The following is an 18255-nucleotide window of genomic DNA, read 5'->3' on the forward strand; positions in this document are numbered from 1 at the left end:
CTATCAAGCCTCTGTATCTCATCGCGTCTCCTGGAGGATGTCCTAATGCTTGCTTTGTAGCATCTTGATCGCAGGTATCATTTGATAAGAGTTTCATTTTGTTTTCCCCTCCGCTCTCTGAATGCTCTTGCCTCATTCTGCTGTGTTTTTTCAGCTTCCTTGAGCTGCCACCCAGTCTAGGACCATCTTGATAGTTTCTCGATGAGTGAAACCACAAGTGAGTGAGGGATGTTGCTATATGGAAATTAGTTACAACGTCAGGAGAATGAAATACAAAGCTTGCTGGGGGATTTTTTTTTTTGCCCAGCTCTGAAGATCTTTGTTCTTAATATATACTCAAGAGAAATGGATCTGGTGGAGGTGCTCGTTATGGCCCTTTTCCTAATGGCGGCCCGAAAAGGTACCTCTTCATTCCTGCTTATTTCTGCATCTTCATTCCTCTCCAACTTTCTATCCACCCCCCTGCCTTCGGCTTTTTCTAAATAGCTTGCCTTCAGAAGTTGAGGGTGCTCCATTACTGGGGGCTTTCAAAAAAGGGACTGGACAACCATTTGCCTGAAATGGTATAAGGTCTCCTGCTTGAGCAGGGGGCTGGTTTAGAAGATCTCCAAGGTCCCTTCTGACTATTATTTGTTCTACGTTCTCAAGGACCTTTAGATGAGGCCTCAGCTCAAAGCCAGTATGTCTCTTTATTAATTATTCAAACCTTCTCCTTTCTTTTGGCCTTGTCTTTTGCGTTGAAGTTGTAATTGTTGGCATCAACAACACTTGGAGCATGAAGCTTAGAGCTGCTGATTCTCTGTTCTCTTTGTTCTGCTCAAGACAGAAGTAATCTAATGTGATCCCACATACATTGCATGGAAGGGTTCCTGATTAACCCCATGCCAAAAGGGATGGGAAGAGATCCTTGATTCATTTCTTCTGCAGTTCTTCAATGGCCCTCAAATAGCTACAGAAGTGAAACTGAAAAGGCAATGGAGTGGCCGTTAGATGGCAAGTCTTCTACCTAGCCCTTAATCGTCAAAATAGTTTCACTGCTCAGATTCCAAACATTACGTCAACTGTTCACACTACGAAGAAAAGATCCCTGTTAGGAAAAGTGGAAGAAGAAGCAGGCTACATTCTTTCAAAAGTTAATATGTAAAGAGGGGTGATGTAGAACCCGTTTATCACATTACATCAAATGCGGATTGCAGGGACCTCTGAAGGAGCTGCTTAACAACATAAAAGAAGCCATACGGTTTTGGACAAGGATCTATCTAATCCAGCACCACAGCCAACAAACCATTGCTGGAAAGTGCATAAACAGAGATTCCAGCAAAAATTATTCTCCTCCCCTACCACTATACTCTCAATTTCCTCCTGGCTAGGAATCAGCGATCCCTGCCAGCTCAGTTTTAGCAGCTATTCTGTTAATATCTGGTGTTAGGTTTATTCACTACTATGTGTTTGCTTAATCCTCCTTTAAGAGCTATTTAATTATTTCGGAGATAGTAAATTCCTTAAGGGGTTATTTACTTTTGTCCTGAATCTACAGCCAGCTAATTTTAACAGGTGATTCTTAAATGATAATGGTAAAATCAAACATTCAATTAATTTTATAATCTTCCACCATTTCTCTTCCATTCCCATAGCGATCATTTTTCCAAAATATTAAAAATACTGTAGAATCAAAAAAAGTTGCTCTAAGCACTGAGTTTCAATTATTTCATTATCATTCTTTTCTGAATACAAAGAGGTATCTTTGCTCTTTTGCACCGGACTGTTCTAGATTTCACTTTCCTGATAGTTCAGGAGAAAGAGGGAGAGGGAGAGAAGTGGGGTGGGGGGAGAGATCTGAAAGGAATGAAATTGCGAATTTCATTTTGGGGGCAATTTGCTTCACTTCACTGTTGTCATTTTATTTTCTGCAATTGGGAAGGATCCACGTAGATAGGTTCATCTGATATAATTTTCAGGATTTCAATGTATTAGCTATTTTCTACAAGCTTGGTCAACATGTCCTTTCCCCTTACTGGCAACAGCACTGGTCCAAATAAGATCATTGGAAGACTTCAAAATTTGCATTCATTGTAAGAATTCTGTTTGTCTCCCCTCTTTGCTTTTTGTACTTTAATAGCTATCAATTCACAATGCAAAAAGTTACATTATCCGTATGTTGCTGAATCACAACTCCCAGCAGCTCCAGTCCCCCTGGATAATGGGAGTGGAATATTGGGAGTTACAGTTTGATGGCAGCTAGCAGACCTCAGATTTCCTATATGATGCTATAATTGCACATCCGTTTTGAATTCCTTTTTTTTTTATTCACAAGGTAGAAGAAAAAACCATTTGGCTGTCAGCATAGCATGAATTTAAGAATACTGTCCATCTCTACCATGTGCACCGAATGATAAGTAGCAATAAGGCCATTTCAGTATGTGCAGCCTTTTTTAGAAGCTACTTCCCTTGGTGATTTCATGCATATTCATCTTGTATGATTCCTTAAGGACTATACTTGCTAAGGACCATAATTGCTAAATGAAATAATAAATTAAGTAAATTAAATAATGTAATGAACAATAAGAGGGGAAATAAACAGAATTCTTACAAACATGCAGATTTTGAGGTCCTCCAAGAATCTGTTTTGGGGCTAGCGCTAGTATCTGGGATAGCATTTGATAACTGGTACAAGGTCAGTCGTAAAGCGTTGAATGAAGTTCTCTTTGACCATTGGTTTTCCATGAACATATTTTTCTTAGATCGACCTTTGGCCTAACTTATATGGCTGGGTTTTTTTGCTTCCTTTGGAGGCAGAACTGCATCTTATTAGGCTGAGCTATTAAAGTTTATTGTTAGTCACTTTGGAGGCCTAATGAAACATTACAAATATACATTCAGAGCAATTGGCCATGCTTTCCCACTTTCTTTTGTAGATGCCTATGGGAAACAAAGATTTTAAAGATCTGAATCCAGATGTTGGTTGTGCTCCTAAAATAAAGGAAGCAATCCAGAACGAAAGGTGTGATTTTGGCAGCTTTGTGTTACATCTTTCCGCTGCTTTTTAAAAACTCAAGTTGTGTACCTTGCACAAGAACAAGATTTTTTTTTAACCTCCTTCTGAGCCCATTACTTGAAAACACATTTGGGGGGGGGGGATATAATTCTGTAATGAGGAAAACTGCAACGAGTCTTTAATTCGCTCAGGGCAATGGGCAAGATCTCTCCATTTTACAAAGTGCTGCTACTTTCATTACAGGCCAAATTAGAAATTGTTGCAGTTTATTACCCTTTTTTCCCTTGTAGTGTACAGCTGATACCTTTTAAAAGTGAACCAACCAGCAAATGAAGAATCTTCATAATTGATGTATTTTGGACTGAATGAAATGGCATTTTTTTATCTTTTCACTCCCTTGCTCCTCAATCAAAAGGAAGCTTATCTTTCCTTTCCCGTTGATAAAATGGAGGAAAGTGTACATTGGCTTCAGCCACTGCTAATAATGGGTAAAGGTTGGATAATTCCATCAGAGAATTGTAGTGCATGCACAAAGTTTCGGTCTGATGTAGCCTCTTTCCCTATGTTAATTTTTATTTCTGTAACTAGCTATGAAGGTACAAAACTATCACTTATAGTTTGGTCCTGTTGTACTTTATTTTACAGTAGCAGATTTGTTTTTAATTGTTATTAGAAGACAGTACACCTGATCACCTCTGCCTGCTGGCCATGTATGCTTCACAACGGCTCTGTAATCCACCATTAAGCTTCCATAATAATTTGCTGATAATAATCCAACCAACATTTTGAAACATTATACTCAATATTCTTCAATTATAGCAAAGTTAATGTTACTTATACATTGTGTCCCGAATGTTCTGAATGGCAAGATTTCATGGTACCAATTCCTGCCGCCCTTAATATTAGTGTCACTCTTTTCTGAACACCTGAACAAAGCGATCCTCTCTGTACCATCTTCTGTTTCCTTCAGATAAGACTAAAGAGATATTGAGAAGTATTTTAATGATTATTTGTGACTTTGAATCTTGTTCATGGAGCTACAGTGAAAGTAATTTACCCTTTCAGGCCATCAAGGTATCGTTTTGCATAACAATAGATACGTATTCCTTCCAGGGTTTCTATCTCATATTTATAAATCACTTGATTGGTAAAGCTCTGCTTTTCATTATCAGCTCATTGTTAGGCCAGAAGTTTTGCAGTTTTAGTATGTTCTGTGGAAATCTTACTCTTTTGAACCAGTGTTTCTCAACCTTTAAAATGAGTGAATTTCAGCTCCCAGTCAGCTATACTCCAGCTGGGGAATTCTGTGAGTTGACATCCACTCGTTGTAAAATCGCCAAGGTTGAAAAATACCATTCTAAAGTTCAATAGAAAATTCCAGCGAGGAGGGGCTGTGAGAAAATATTAATGTCCCCAGAAATGGTGCCATCTGGTTGATCTGATCTGGCTGATTCAGTGAAACGAGATTCCCAAAGCAGTGTAATACTCTAATACTAAGGATTTATCATGATAGGAGCCGTTCCCAAAACAATTATAATCTTGGTTAAGGCCATATTGGGTCAAGTGTCACTTTCTCGTTGCAACTGTTTTTTAGAGCACAAGACAGGTAAATGTTACGATTTAATCTAAATGCGACTATATATTTGTCATAGTTGAGGCATGCAAGCATTATCTATTGGAATAAGTTTTTGAAATGAGAACTGAAGTAATTAATTCAGACCATATGTTGCAGCATAACAATTGCCATTAGCATGGAATTTTTTAAAATTAAATTTATTTATAGATCAAGACCAAACATCAGCATAGAAGTGCTTAAGGGCGGTGGAGATTCAGTATTATGCTAAGTCTGCTCACTGATCAAAAATGTAGTTTTATATGAGAAATAAAATTCATATTAGCAAGCTGTCAATGAAAAAAAATCAACCGAGCTAAACTTAGTAAAGACAGAAAAGCAAGCGACGGAGATATTTAATAAAACAATACTCAAACTTTGTAACCCTATGACCTGTTAAAAATGTTTGTCTGTTTGTTTGTTTATGGAATTTTTATGCCACCCATCTCCCCTACAAAATAATTCTGAGTGGAAGGATTTATGTGACAATCCGCCCAAGTAATGGCTTTTATTCACTTTAGGGTACGACAAGAAATAAATATACATTTATTTTTAATAATCAAATTGTTAAATACCACTTTACTAAAATGCACACTTCTATGGACATTCCAAGGGATGTACATAGATGAGGTACTAAGTGCCATAGAGTTGCCAAAGATCTTAACAAATACAAAAATATTTCCAAATTAAGACAAATTCAGCGGTTACTATCAACGGATCACTAAGAGTTTGTCATGTCATCAAAAGTGTCTGTTGCCATACTCTACAGAAATGGGAGATTTGCCATATCAATTGCCTAAAAAAACCCAACAAAATAAATAAATAAATTGCCTGATTTGGGGCAATTTTTACAAAGGATTATAAACATTTAAAAACAAGGAACAATTTAAAAAACCCACAAAAAGATCACCAAACAAAGGAACAGAAATGGCAAAAAAATGCTACATGGTTTGAGGCCCAGCAAAGTTCAGTGCTGCCCAAGAATTCTCTGTAATACTGTCAATATGCCAATGACTTGTGGCAGCAAGTGTATGTGTTATGGCAGTACCAAAGACTTCTTCAAGCCATGTCTTCATGCACTTGCCTGATGACCTAGTTAATTTAGAGCAGAAAAGGAGCCCACCTTACTAGAAAAAAACAAATTGCTTGTTGCCTGTTATGGAATCTAATGAAATCCAATACTGGCATGTGTAAATCTCCTACTAACTTAATTCATTTAAAAGAGAGGGTGATTGTGTGCAAATAATTATATTGTCATTTCCTACAGTAGGTTTCTGTTTAAAGAATGAATGGCCTGTAAGACTACAAACATCAGTTGTCCATGCTCATAATATCCTTGACATTTATACAATTGGAACAAACATAAAAGATGATTTAAATATTGTAAAAATTCAATTTACCATGCAGTTTTGCAAGTGCCCTGGTAGAGTTAAGTAGCGGCAGGCTTGACAATCTCATAGAAACTTCCTCTAACCAAACAAGTCAGTGACATTTGTCTTCTTTGCAACTTCTTCCGTCTTAGCTTTACAATTGTTTCTACATACTTAATTCATTAGAGAAGCAATGAAAACAAGCAAGTCAGGTTTTTTCTATCTGATTTAAAAATATATATTTTGATTATGCGTCATGTCAAATTTTGGACTGATGTCAAGGCACCATTATACCCGAAGAAATAAAGGCAAGCTGGTTGATTCGGTTGCCCTGTTGCTAAAAACCCTTACTTAGAATGGGATATAAGGTTCAAAATGTCATTTAAACATATTTAATCACAACAACAACAACAACAACAACAACAACAGCAACAACATAAAGAGTTTGGCTTTGATTCAGACACATGATTTTGCCAGATAACAGTATATTTTAAATCGTAAAATATACCTGTTCATTTGAAAATTTTGATTTAATTAATTTCAGGTCTGCCCAATACATACATACATACATACATACATACATACATACATACATACATACACACATACATATATATACACACACACACATACATATATATATACACACACACACATACATATACATACATACATATTGGGTGAGGGGACTCTGAAAATAGGAAAAAAATGTTGGATGCTGATGAAAATTAAAATCTCCATATACTGTTTTTGTACATTTAGAATTATAGCGCTTAAATGAAATTTGATCTCATTTCAATCCATAAGGCTTTCCAAATAATTTATTTACCATTAATTGATATTAATCTATTCTACGTCAACATTCATGTGACGCTTGAAGCAGTATAGTATTCCAGCTTCATGCTTTGGATTTTCAGAGATGGTGTGCCATTTTCTTTCTTTCACATCAAAACTCATGCACATTTTTTCCCCACCAGCAATCTATTCTGGAACCAATTTAGGAGATGCGATTAATAATTCATTGCATTTCTGTGGAATACATTTTGATGTAATATAGCGGTAACTGACAAAATAGACTTCAGAACAACATTAATTTGAATTACAGCAGTTATTTCAACCCAGGAATTTAACACATTTTCCTTCTTTAAAAGCTTTTTAAAATTATTAACAAGGGTCAAATTGTTCACAGAAAATAAAACTATATAAAATATGCAGATATTCTTATTCATGAGCATTTCAGTAGAATGGCTTTCAATAGAAATTAAAATAGTACTTAATTAGATTTGTGCGCTGAGGTGAAAGATCAAATGTCAATAATGCAGATTTCTGCTACAATAATCTGCTTTCTACCTTAGTTGATCATGACTGTCAGGGGGGGAAATCTCAGGTTATTGTCAAAAATATCGAGATGGGCTGTACAACACATATAAAAGCAGATGAAGCGTCAATTGTACCAATCTGTGAAAATTATTAGTAACATTTTATTGGATCTGGTCAGGTAGCAAATACCAAGATAACCTCTTCAAGATATTTCACTGAATCAGTGGAATGTGTTTTGTACAAACATAAAATAAATGCCAGCATTTTACTTTGTATTAATGGAAAATCTAGTTTATAGGATGTCACTATAGGGCATTGCATGCCGAAATAACTAGACACAGAGACAGTTTTCCCCCATGCCATCACCCTGCTAAACACCTAACTGCACCAGTACTGTCTTATGCCTAAAGATATCTAACCATGTAATAATGCTGAATTACTATTCTTCTTCTCATCACTCCTGTTATTTGCTCTTATGGGTATCTTATCTCTTTGTTGTTTGTATTTTATGGTTTATGGCTGTATGTTATGATTTATGATTCATCTCTTTGTTGCTTGTATGTACACTGGAGAATTTATACACTGGAGATAAATTCCTTGCATGTCCAATCACACTTGGCCAATAAAGAATATTCTATTCTATCCTAGAGGGATGTGGAGAATCAGTGGCTAAGACGCTGAGCTTGTCGATCAGAAAGATCGGCAGTTCAGCAGTTCAAATCCCTAGCAACATGTAACGGAGTTAGCTCCCGTTACTTGTCCCAGCTTCTGCCAAATTAAAAAACTTGTGAAAATGCAAGTAGAAAAATAGGGACCACATTTAGTGAGAAGGTAACAGCGCTCCATGCCTCTTCGGACAGCGCTGGCTCTTCGGCTTTGTAACAGAGATGAGCACCGCCCCCTAGAGTCAGGAACGACTAGCACATACGTGCAAGGGGAACATTTACCTTTACCTTTACCTTTACTTCTATTCTATTCTATTCCATTCCATTCCATTCCATTTTCTATTCTATTTAAAGGTGCTCAACCAAGGTAGAAAGGTGATAAGCTAAGTATTTTGGAATTAGTGTACAATTCTAATTGTTTGCTTGTTTGCTAGATTTGAGATTTCTCTTCTCCCCCTCCCCGCATGATGTTCAAGGGAATTAGCAGAACATAAGCTGCAGTGAAATTTATTTTGGCTTTTGACGGTTGTAGTAGTCTGCAACTAAACGTTGGTCAGCCAAGAAATTTGGCTAAACAAAAAAATAGTAGCAATTAACCCCCCCCCAAAAAAAAACTATTAATGAATTTCAGTCGCATTTGTTATATGGCATTAAATGTGTAATGAATATATTTCATAATTTCCTTCTATGATATGGCAAATTGTCTTTCTCTAGTCATTTTTGCAAGGACTCTACTTGTTTTGAAAGTCATCCTATAGCTTTGTGTCTATATATGTTATATAATACTCTGGCTTCTAAACAGTGGGAAACTGTGGCCTTTCAATTGATGCACGTTCCTATAGTTATCTGCATCTTTATAAATAATATTGCTATTATGTAGTTATACATTATATGTATTATGCTATAAAATTGTATATAATTCTATAGACTATAATTCCTGGCCATGCTGGATGCGGCTAGTGGGTACTGCAATCTAGAAAGCCACAGTTTTTTCAAATCTGTGATTACATTTTTGCCGTGATCAGAACCAAGGCTTTATCTTGACATTAGACAACCTGTGAACCATTGACTCATTGTTTCAGAGATATTTCCTTACAGAGAAACAAAATGATTATGAGCGAGCAAAAAAAGCAGTGGAAGCAAGAGTGACTTCCAACTTCCTGCTGGCTTCCCCATTGATTTTTCTTATCGGAAGCTGGCAAAGAGTATTGGAAATGTCATTCACATGACTGCAGTTGATCACGGCAGCACGGTAACATGGTAGCATGGAAGCACTGAAGCGCCCAAACTTTCACAAATTTCAATTGAATGGGAGTCAGGGATCCCATATTTTGGATGCATTATTTAAGTTGGCCCATTTGAGGGATGTTGTTTCAAAAATTGTTGCCCTGTGATGCAGCATTTTGCCCGATTGAAGGTTACAAACAAAAAGACATAAGAGTTTTAGAAGTATAGAGATATGTTCAGCAAGTTAACGAACATCATATACAGCGTTCACTTCAGTGGGGTTTATTCCAACAATAGATAAATTCTATTGATGTTTTTTAATCTACTTATTTCTACATTTCGGATTTTTTTTAAAAAAACAACACATTCTATAAATGATTTTTTAAAAAGATTTTGAGGCAGTTCAAAGATTCCTCAATATTTTCTGCATGTACAACTATGTTTTCTCCCCAAATTCATTTGGCAATCTGTGCAGATTAGATTTAGAAATCAGACCAATTTATTAAATTGAAAATTGAGAGCAAATTATTTATAAAATTTGAAATAGATTAGATCATTTCCCATACCCTTACCAATTATTTCTATCTGATTATAATTGTATTATAATATCCCAATGCCTGGATTATGAGGGGCAAATAACATGGGTTTTATTATTTGTTAACTAACATAGTTACTTTGTATTTTAATATGATTTATATTCTTTCTTTTAAAGTGATATTCAAGATGTATTAGCTTTTAACATTCCTAAACTGATAAACAAGCTGGAGACTAGCTCCTGATAAGAAAAGTTTGTTAGTACAAATTGGGGTCTGGCTTATCTTTTGTGAACCCTAAACAACCTTTCTCCTTACCATTTATTCCCCTTCAGACCTCATTTTAATAAACATCTATGCTATTATCCTGTCCAATCAACTTTCCTCTTTCAGGTTTCTTTATTATGTAGGGGATGTAAGCTAAAGATCGGAGTTCCCTCTTTGAATGAGGAATCCCTTTTGTCAGAATATTCTGATAAATTGTAATAAAATCATCTTCCTGTCTCGGCTGTCTCTTTGGAAAATATGCACACCGAGGGACAAGCCTGAAAAGCCATATTTGGCCATCAATTTAAAAAATGTTACAGGCCTAGGAAACCATAAATTTGCTACTGAGGAAATTGGACTGGATTTGACCAAACGTTGAATATCAAATAAACTCAATAGCACGACAAGGGAAAATGGGGCTGCTCAGAACCAAGATTCTAGAATACAATAATATTGGTCCCATTTTTCCATTAAAAGCATGGACAGAAAGAGGATTGGAATGAAATCGCTGTTGGCTTTGTTGAATTTGCGTATTTATTAGTGATCACATAGCTTTGGAGAATATCTTTGTTTATGGCAGGTTTCCCAAACTAAAGTGTACCTCCCTTGGGGAGATTCAGACATATGAAGTATCTTTTAATTGTACATTGTTACAATAAATCCAGCTTTCCCAAATTATGGACAGTCCTTGATTTATGACCTCAACTGAGCCCAAAATTTCTTCTGCTAAGTAAGACAGTTGCTAAGTGAATTTTGCCCTATTTTACAACCTTTGTTGCCATCGCAGTTAAGTGAATCACTGTAGTTGTTAAGTTAGTCACACAGTTGTTAAATGAATCTGGCTTTCCCATTGACTTTGCTTGTCAGAAAGTTGCAAAGCTGCTCACATCACTCTAGAACGCTCCATCATATATGAGTCAGTTGTCAAGAATCCGAATTTTGATCATGTTTCCATGGGAGAAATGCTGCAACGGTCTAAGTGCGAAAAATGGTCATGAGACGCTTTTTTCAGTGCTGCTATAACTTTGAACAGTCCTTAAATGAACTGTGGTACTACTTGTACTAAGGGCTACTTGTACTAATTTCAAGTGAGGAGTATGTGATGGAGGAGACAAATGCTCTTGTTTTTATTTGTTATGCCTTATTAAAAATAAAGCTTTACTGCAGAGGTGGGTAGCTAATGTTTTTACTACCGTTCGGGCAAGCTCCCATGCGCCATTGCACACATGCACGATGCTTCTGCACATGCACAGAAGCATCCAGGCGGGTGGGCGAAGCCTCCTGCCGCCGCTACTATCAGTTCAAACCGATCTGGGCCGAACCGGCAGCAACTCACCTCTGCTTCACTGTATTGGTTTCATTGTTCATATTGCTTTTAGGGGAAGTATGTACATTAAGATTACACTAAAGAGTGGTGTGATGGTAAAAAGGTTAGGAACCTCTGCTTTATGTGGTCTTTGGTCTGTTTCAGGAGTAGTTCTAGTTATTCACTGTTTCTTAGCAAATACACTCATCTGTACTTAGCAATGGAGCTAATGAATTTGGCTGAGCTGTGGGGATATTTAAAATTGCAAATAGTGTGCATGAATCTTGAGTATCTTGGAATGAGGTATAAAGACTTTGAAGGTCTATGGCTGTTCCGGTTGCAAAGAGCAAAATCACACATATAAATGGAAAGAAACTATATTTTCATTTTTTGTCCCCTTCCATTCAATTGTACCCAATTCTCAGGGACTGCCTGGGCTAATCCCTGCAGTTTTCCTGAGAAGCTTTTTCAGAAGTGGTTTGCCATTGCTTCCTTCCTGGGATTGAGAGTGAGAGAGAGAGAGACCTGGGCCAAGGTCACCCAACTGGTTTTATGCCTAAGGCAAAACTAGAACTCAGGATCTAGTTGGTTTCTAGCCTGGTGCCTCAATCATTGCAACAAAGTGGCCCTCATTATTTTTAATAAACCAAAAGAAATTTCCATTTAAAAAAAAAACACTAGTTGGCATAATAAAGGTATTGCCACTATGGACATTAAATTCTGTGTGGGGCTGGATCTCTCTCTGTGTGTGTCTTTGTGTCTCTCTGTCTTTCTCTCTCTCTCTGCATCTCTCTCTCCTCCTCTATCCTTATTATCCTTCTAATGCTGAATATTTTGTAAAAATCAGAATCACAGGATTTGTAGGGCCCACAACTATTTTTGGGCCAATGGCTACTATGAATCAAGACTTTTATGGTACAACACCTATAATAATGGGCATGAATGTACATGGAGAACAAATAACTAGATAAACGAATTTGATGCCACCTGCATATCCATTTAATTAAATTTAAATATTGTTCTGATAAAGAGAGCCAGTTTGGTCTAGTAGTAGATGCACCAGGCTACAAACTAAGACCCTGGGAGTTCTAATCCTGTCTTAGGTATAAAAATCAGATGGATGTCTTGGGCTGGTCACTCTCTCTCAGCCTACAACATCAGATTCAGGTGGAAAGCTTTTTGGTCAATTCATGTTGCAACTAATGAATCAACAGTCGATCGGGAGAAAAACAAACCCTGTCATTTTCATTTGTGGAAAAATACTAGGAATAAAAAAAAACACCTTTATATTTGCCATATATTTGTTTCCTTATGGGTACCTGGGGGGCAGAGAAGACAGATGTGCATTACAACATTGTAATATAAATTCTGCCTTCTTTGTATTTGCATTGAGATCTAACAAGCAGTTATTTATTTGTTTGTTTATTTATTTATAAAATTATTGGGCTGCCCATTTCACAATAAGTGACTCTGAATGGCATACAACCATCCAGTAAAACAGTAAATACGTAAGACAATCATTAGATAAAACCTAATAATTATGAAAACTTAATAATTATGAAAAGGAATTAAAAGTTATAAAACCAAAACCAAAACTGTGTAGCCAGCCAGAGCCACCTTTGTGTGAGTTGGCTGCCTATATAAATGTAATAAATAAATAAAAATAAAACACGAAAAGAGAATCATAGATGAAGGGATGCCAATAATAAGGGAGCGGCCTCACAACAGAAATGGCTACCAAGTTGGGATGGAGCTGGCATTGTGACATCACAACGCATATTTTATTGTTTAGGAAAAAAATACCTCTGATTTCAATAGACCCATTATTTCCCATTTCTACTGTATCAAATTGTAAAGAGCACTATGGGAACAATCTTTGGAAATTTTAAGAGTTTTAAAAGCTGGAGACTTTACCAGAGCTCAGAGGAAGATTACAATACTGTCACTTCAAGATGGAAAACTCTTATCTTTTTTGTCTCTGTGAAATTGTAGCACTAAGAAAATCTGAGTTATGCCATTCATAGAACATATTATTATTATTCGCAACAACAGAATTGTATCACAGCGGCCAGTTGTTTTGCCGGATTTGGCATTGATTACGTCAGGCCCCACCCAGGGGCCTAGGACGTCGTAACGTATTTTTGTAATATGCGTGCAGATCCAAGCAGTGCGGCTTTTTGCATTTGACTGATGGTGATTTTGTCGATTTTTAACTGTTTTAAATGTAATTCCAGTGCTTTTGGAATAGCACCCAGTGTGCTGATTACCACTGGAATTACCACTGCTGGTTTGTGCCATAATCATTGAATTTCAATTTTTAAATCCTGGTATTTCGCGATTTTTTCATATTCCTTCTCGTCGACTCTGCTATCACCTGATATTGCGATGTCTATGATTGTAACCTTATTTTTCTCAACCAGTGTGATGTCTGGTGTATTATGCGCCAGTATTTTGTCCGTTTCTATGCGAAAATCCCACAAGATCTTGACCATCTGATTTTCGGTGACTTTTTCAGGCTTATGTTCCCACCAGTTTGTTGCTGTTTTAATATTATAATTTTTGCACAAATTCCAATGGATCATTTGTGCTACTTAATTGTGCCACAATTTATAATCAGTGTGAACGATTTTTTTACAGCAGCTGAGTAGGTGATCAACAGTTTCATCAGCTTCTTTGCAAAGTCTGCATTTGGCATCATCAGAGGATTTTTCGATTTTGGCCTTAATGGCATTTGTGTGGATAGCTTGTTCTTGTGCAGCCATTATTAGTAACTCTGTTTCTTTCTTTAATGTACCTGCTGTTAACCATAACCAAGTTTTTTCACTGTCCACTTTATCTTTTATTTTTTCCAGAAATTAGCCATGCAACGCTTTGTTCTGCCAACTCTCCATTCTCGATTTTATCACATCTTTTCTGTAGTCTTGTTTCGTCTGTTGGACCTTCAATAGGTTTTTGTTCTTTACTTCGATTAATAGATGTTCTTGACTTTCTTTTAAATAATCAGCCAGTGCATGTTTTTCTTCTTTAACTATTTGCTTCACTTGTATTAATCCTCTGCCACCTGATTTTCGGGTCAAGTAAAGTCTTTCAGTATTACCACGTGGATGTAAACTGTAGTGCATTGTCATTAGTTTCCTGGTTTTTCAGTCCAAAATGTCCAAATCAGCTTGTGTCCAGTTAACTATACCAGCTGTGTATCTTATAACTGGTATTGCCCAGGTATTTATGGCCTTGATTGTATTTCCACCATTCAATTTAGATTTCAAAATTTTCCTAAACTCTGTTGGTGTACTCTCCCCTGACAATAGTTTTTACTTCTCTCCATGCTTGATGTTATCCAACTGCAGAATGCCTAAGTATTTGTAGGCTTCATTTTCGTTGCATTTAATTAGTTGGCCATTGGGCATTTCAATTCCCTCACATGTAGTGATTTTACCCCTTTTTATGGATACAGTGGCGCATTTTTCCATGCCAAACTGCATTGAAATATCGGTGCTGAATACTCGGACTGTGTTTGTCAATGATTGGATTTCTATTTCTGACTTTCCATAGAGTTTCAAATCATCCATATATAATAAATGTGATTTTTTTCAGCTTCTTTGGCTGTTTCGTAGCCTAATTTCATTTTTTAAAAGATTACTGATAATGGGATCATCGCAATGATGAAGAGAAGAGGTGAAAGTGAATCACCCTGGAAAATTCCTCGCTTGATATTAACCATTCCGTAGTTCTCATTCCCTACTGCCAACTCAGTTCTCCATTGTTTCATCGCCTTTTCAGTAAAGGATGTAATATTTTTGCTAATGGCAGTTGTTTCTAAGCATTTTATTATCCAACTATGTGGCAATGAGTCGAATGCCTTTTTGTAATCAATCCAGACCATATGCAAGTTCGTTTTTCTGTTCTTACAATTTTCTAATATCATTTTATCAATTAGGAGCTGATCTTTTGTCCCCCTGCTCCTTCTTTTGTTGCCTTTTTGCTCTACTGGCAAGATGTTGTTTGTTTCCAAATAATCCATAATATTATCTGCAATAATGCCTCTGAGTAATTTGAAGGTTGTTGGCAAGCATGTTATTGGTCTGTAGTTTTCAGGTGTTGTTCCTTTAGTTGCATCTTTCGGAATCAAGTATGTTTTTCCAGTTGTCAACCATTCATCAATTTGGCCCTTTTGTAAAATTTCATTCAGTTGTCTGGCCAATATTGCATGGAAACTGGTCAGATATTTGAGCCAGAAACCATGTAATTGGTCCTTTCCAGGTGATGTTTAATTCTTTACCTTTTTTACTCGATTTTTGATCATCTCAGTTGTTATTTCTAATACTTGCATTTGTTTGTTGCCAATGCTTTTCTCAAAGTCATGTTAATAATTATAATAATAATAATTATTAAAAAGAGTTTCACTTTTTCTTTTGTGCACATTATTTTACAGTTTGTTGTTCATGCTGTTTCCCAAATAATTGCTAAATCCTGTGATATGCATCATAAATATTTCACTGATTAATTATATTTCTTTCCTGCCTTTCTCAACTTTAATAGATCAGTGGCCCTCAACCTGTGGTCCACAGAACTCGGGGGGGGGGGGGACTGCAAAGGCTTGAAGGAATGCTATGATTTAAATCTTGAGTTAAGGTTTGGTGATCTATGGCCACGATCCGTGGCCACAAAAGTCATTTAAAGCGAGAGTCTGTGGTGGTGAAAAGGTTGAGAACCACTGGTGTAGACTAATAATTAGACGTTTACTGATCTGTTTAGGAGATCTGCGGCCCTTGAAATGTTGCTGGAGTCAAATTGCAAGGACAACTTGGAGGAGGATCTATTGGGCCACAGATTTTCTTCTGGAAGCGTAAATCCAAAGGAGGCTGCAGTATTATCTGGCCCCAGAAAGCTATGTGTGCATTTGCCAAGAGGGGGCTAAGAGGACATGGAGTTGCTGTGGGCAAAGAACCATGTCCGTTGCTGGTGGCAAAAATCAGGAGAGTCTGGTAGTACTTTCTCTGACTAGCAACTTTTATTAAAACTTTTATGAGCTTTTATGAGCGGTAGCTTATGCCTTTTAATGAAATTTATTAGTTGGGAAAGGTGCTGCCAGACTACTACCGACTGGAGCCCTGCTACACTTCCAGAGAAAATATTCTGTTTTAAGATTTTTCAAAGAGAAACATGTATCGCCATCAATCTAAGTTAAAAGAAATATCGGAGGATATTTGCTTTCTTTTCTCCAGGAGAACTTATTACTCACTTGATTTTCCAGTCAAAGAAATGTAAGATGGTGTTATTTTCAAGAAGAAGAAGAAGAAGAAGAGGATTAGTAGACTGTGTCTTAAGTTGATAGAGTCCATCACCATTCGATTTTTACAAGCTTTCAGTTGCCTTTTAAAGCAGGGGTCCTCAACCCCTGGTCCACAGCCTGGTACCAGGCCACAGCCCATTCAGAACTGGGCCACAGAAGTGGTGGGCAAGTGTCTATGCAAACAAAACTGCATTTGTGAAAGTGGTGTGCACGCATGAAACCATACCCTCCCCCCCCCATGCACCATTGCTGCCACCACCTCCGCCAGTCCACCCAGCTGGAAAGATTGGGGGATGCTGTTTTAAAGGATGGAAGCCAACCAGGCGGAAAAAAATAGACACAAAGACTTTTTCATTTACAAGTTTAATTAGTTGTCTTCTAAGTAACTGTTAATATAAAGTAAGTTAGTGTAAACTTATTAAATGCAATATGTAGTGTTTCTTTAGTCTAGAGGAAAGATTACAGAGAAACCGTTTAATGTACCAAGGTGGTAATTTGCTTTAGATCAGTAAATATTTAATTAGTTTTTAAATAACTGTTAATATAAGCTTTTATAATTATAAGATTAAATACAACATAGAGTGCATGGTATTGTTAGGTCTAAAAAATGTAAAAGAAAACAAAGATTACAAAGAACCTATACTTAGCATACTAACGTGGCAATTTGCTTCAGATCAGTAAATTCAAAATTTTTCCTTCTATATTATTATTTATGTAGTACTAAAATGAAATGAATGTTTTGCCAATTCTGAGAGCAAAATTATCCTTTTATATCATGCCTTTACACAAAAGAAAAGGACATTTTTAATGTTCCTGCTTTCTACTACAATAATCCTGTGAGGTGAGTTGGTGTCAAAGGGACTCTCTGACACCAGAAACCAGAAGGCAGGATAGAGTTCAAAAGTACTGCAAGTTTATTCCCCTGCAGCCTATACAAGAATCTGATCTTCTAATGGGCAAAGCAAATTGTGCGGCAGATAAGAATCAATGGACTTCAAGAGGGACTGGACATACATACCTTTAGGGGATGTAGGGACTCCAGACAGATGGTGGTGTTTGACCCTGTCCTCAGGCCCATCTCTTAAAGAGCCTGTCCCAGACAGGAGGAGGAATCAAGCAGGTTCTGTCTGGAATTGCTATTTGCAAGAAGGCAAGATCTACCCCCTCTTGAATGTTATTGAACCTTATCTAGTTTTTCCCAGAGGCAAATTGCCAGCCTGAAAAGATTGCAGTGAAAGAGACATTGAACAATGAAGTAGCTAATTTATACGCTAATACATGTGGATCTGGTTATCTGTACCTGACAGTTGGTCTGGGAAAGAGTGACTGGACCAAAGTCACCTAGATGGTTTTCCTGCCTAAGAAAGAAGTAGAATTCACAGTCTTTTGATTTCTAGGCCAGCACTTTCAACACTACATCGAATTGGCTGACAGTTAGTTCTCTCCCAGTCACTGGAATCATGCAGGCAAGGTGACAAAAAAAATTCCAAAAGAACCTAGAATGAGTAATACTTATTTTAAAAAAATTGGAAAGCCACCATTCTATGAATTTCAGCTGTCCAACTTAATTATAGTAAGAATGTTGAAACTTCCTTGAGTTCCATTTTATCCCTGCCCTAAATAGCAGACGACTTGGCCTCCTCTTTTGAGTGAGGTGACCTATTTCT

General features: G+C 36.9%; 1 protein-coding gene across 1 annotated transcript in view; it reads left to right on the forward strand.

Moving 5' to 3' along the window:
• Window positions 1–16244: 16244 nt before the first annotated feature.
• Window positions 16245–18255, forward strand: part of CD6 (CD6 molecule) — a 30654-nt gene continuing 28643 nt past the window's right edge. The window contains exons 1-2 of the mRNA XM_087703919.1: window positions 16245–16280; window positions 18023–18059. Of these exons, the coding sequence (XP_087560045.1) occupies window positions 16245–16280; window positions 18023–18059 (73 nt within the window). The remainder of the gene's footprint in view (window positions 16281–18022; window positions 18060–18255) is intronic.

The sequence above is a fragment of the Thamnophis sirtalis genome, unplaced genomic scaffold, assembly GCF_051295495.1.
Source record: "Thamnophis sirtalis isolate CommonGarterSnake01/CBP01778 unplaced genomic scaffold, rThaSir2_p1.2 scaffold_1, whole genome shotgun sequence".
NCBI classification, from domain to species: domain Eukaryota; kingdom Metazoa; phylum Chordata; class Lepidosauria; order Squamata; family Natricidae; genus Thamnophis; species Thamnophis sirtalis.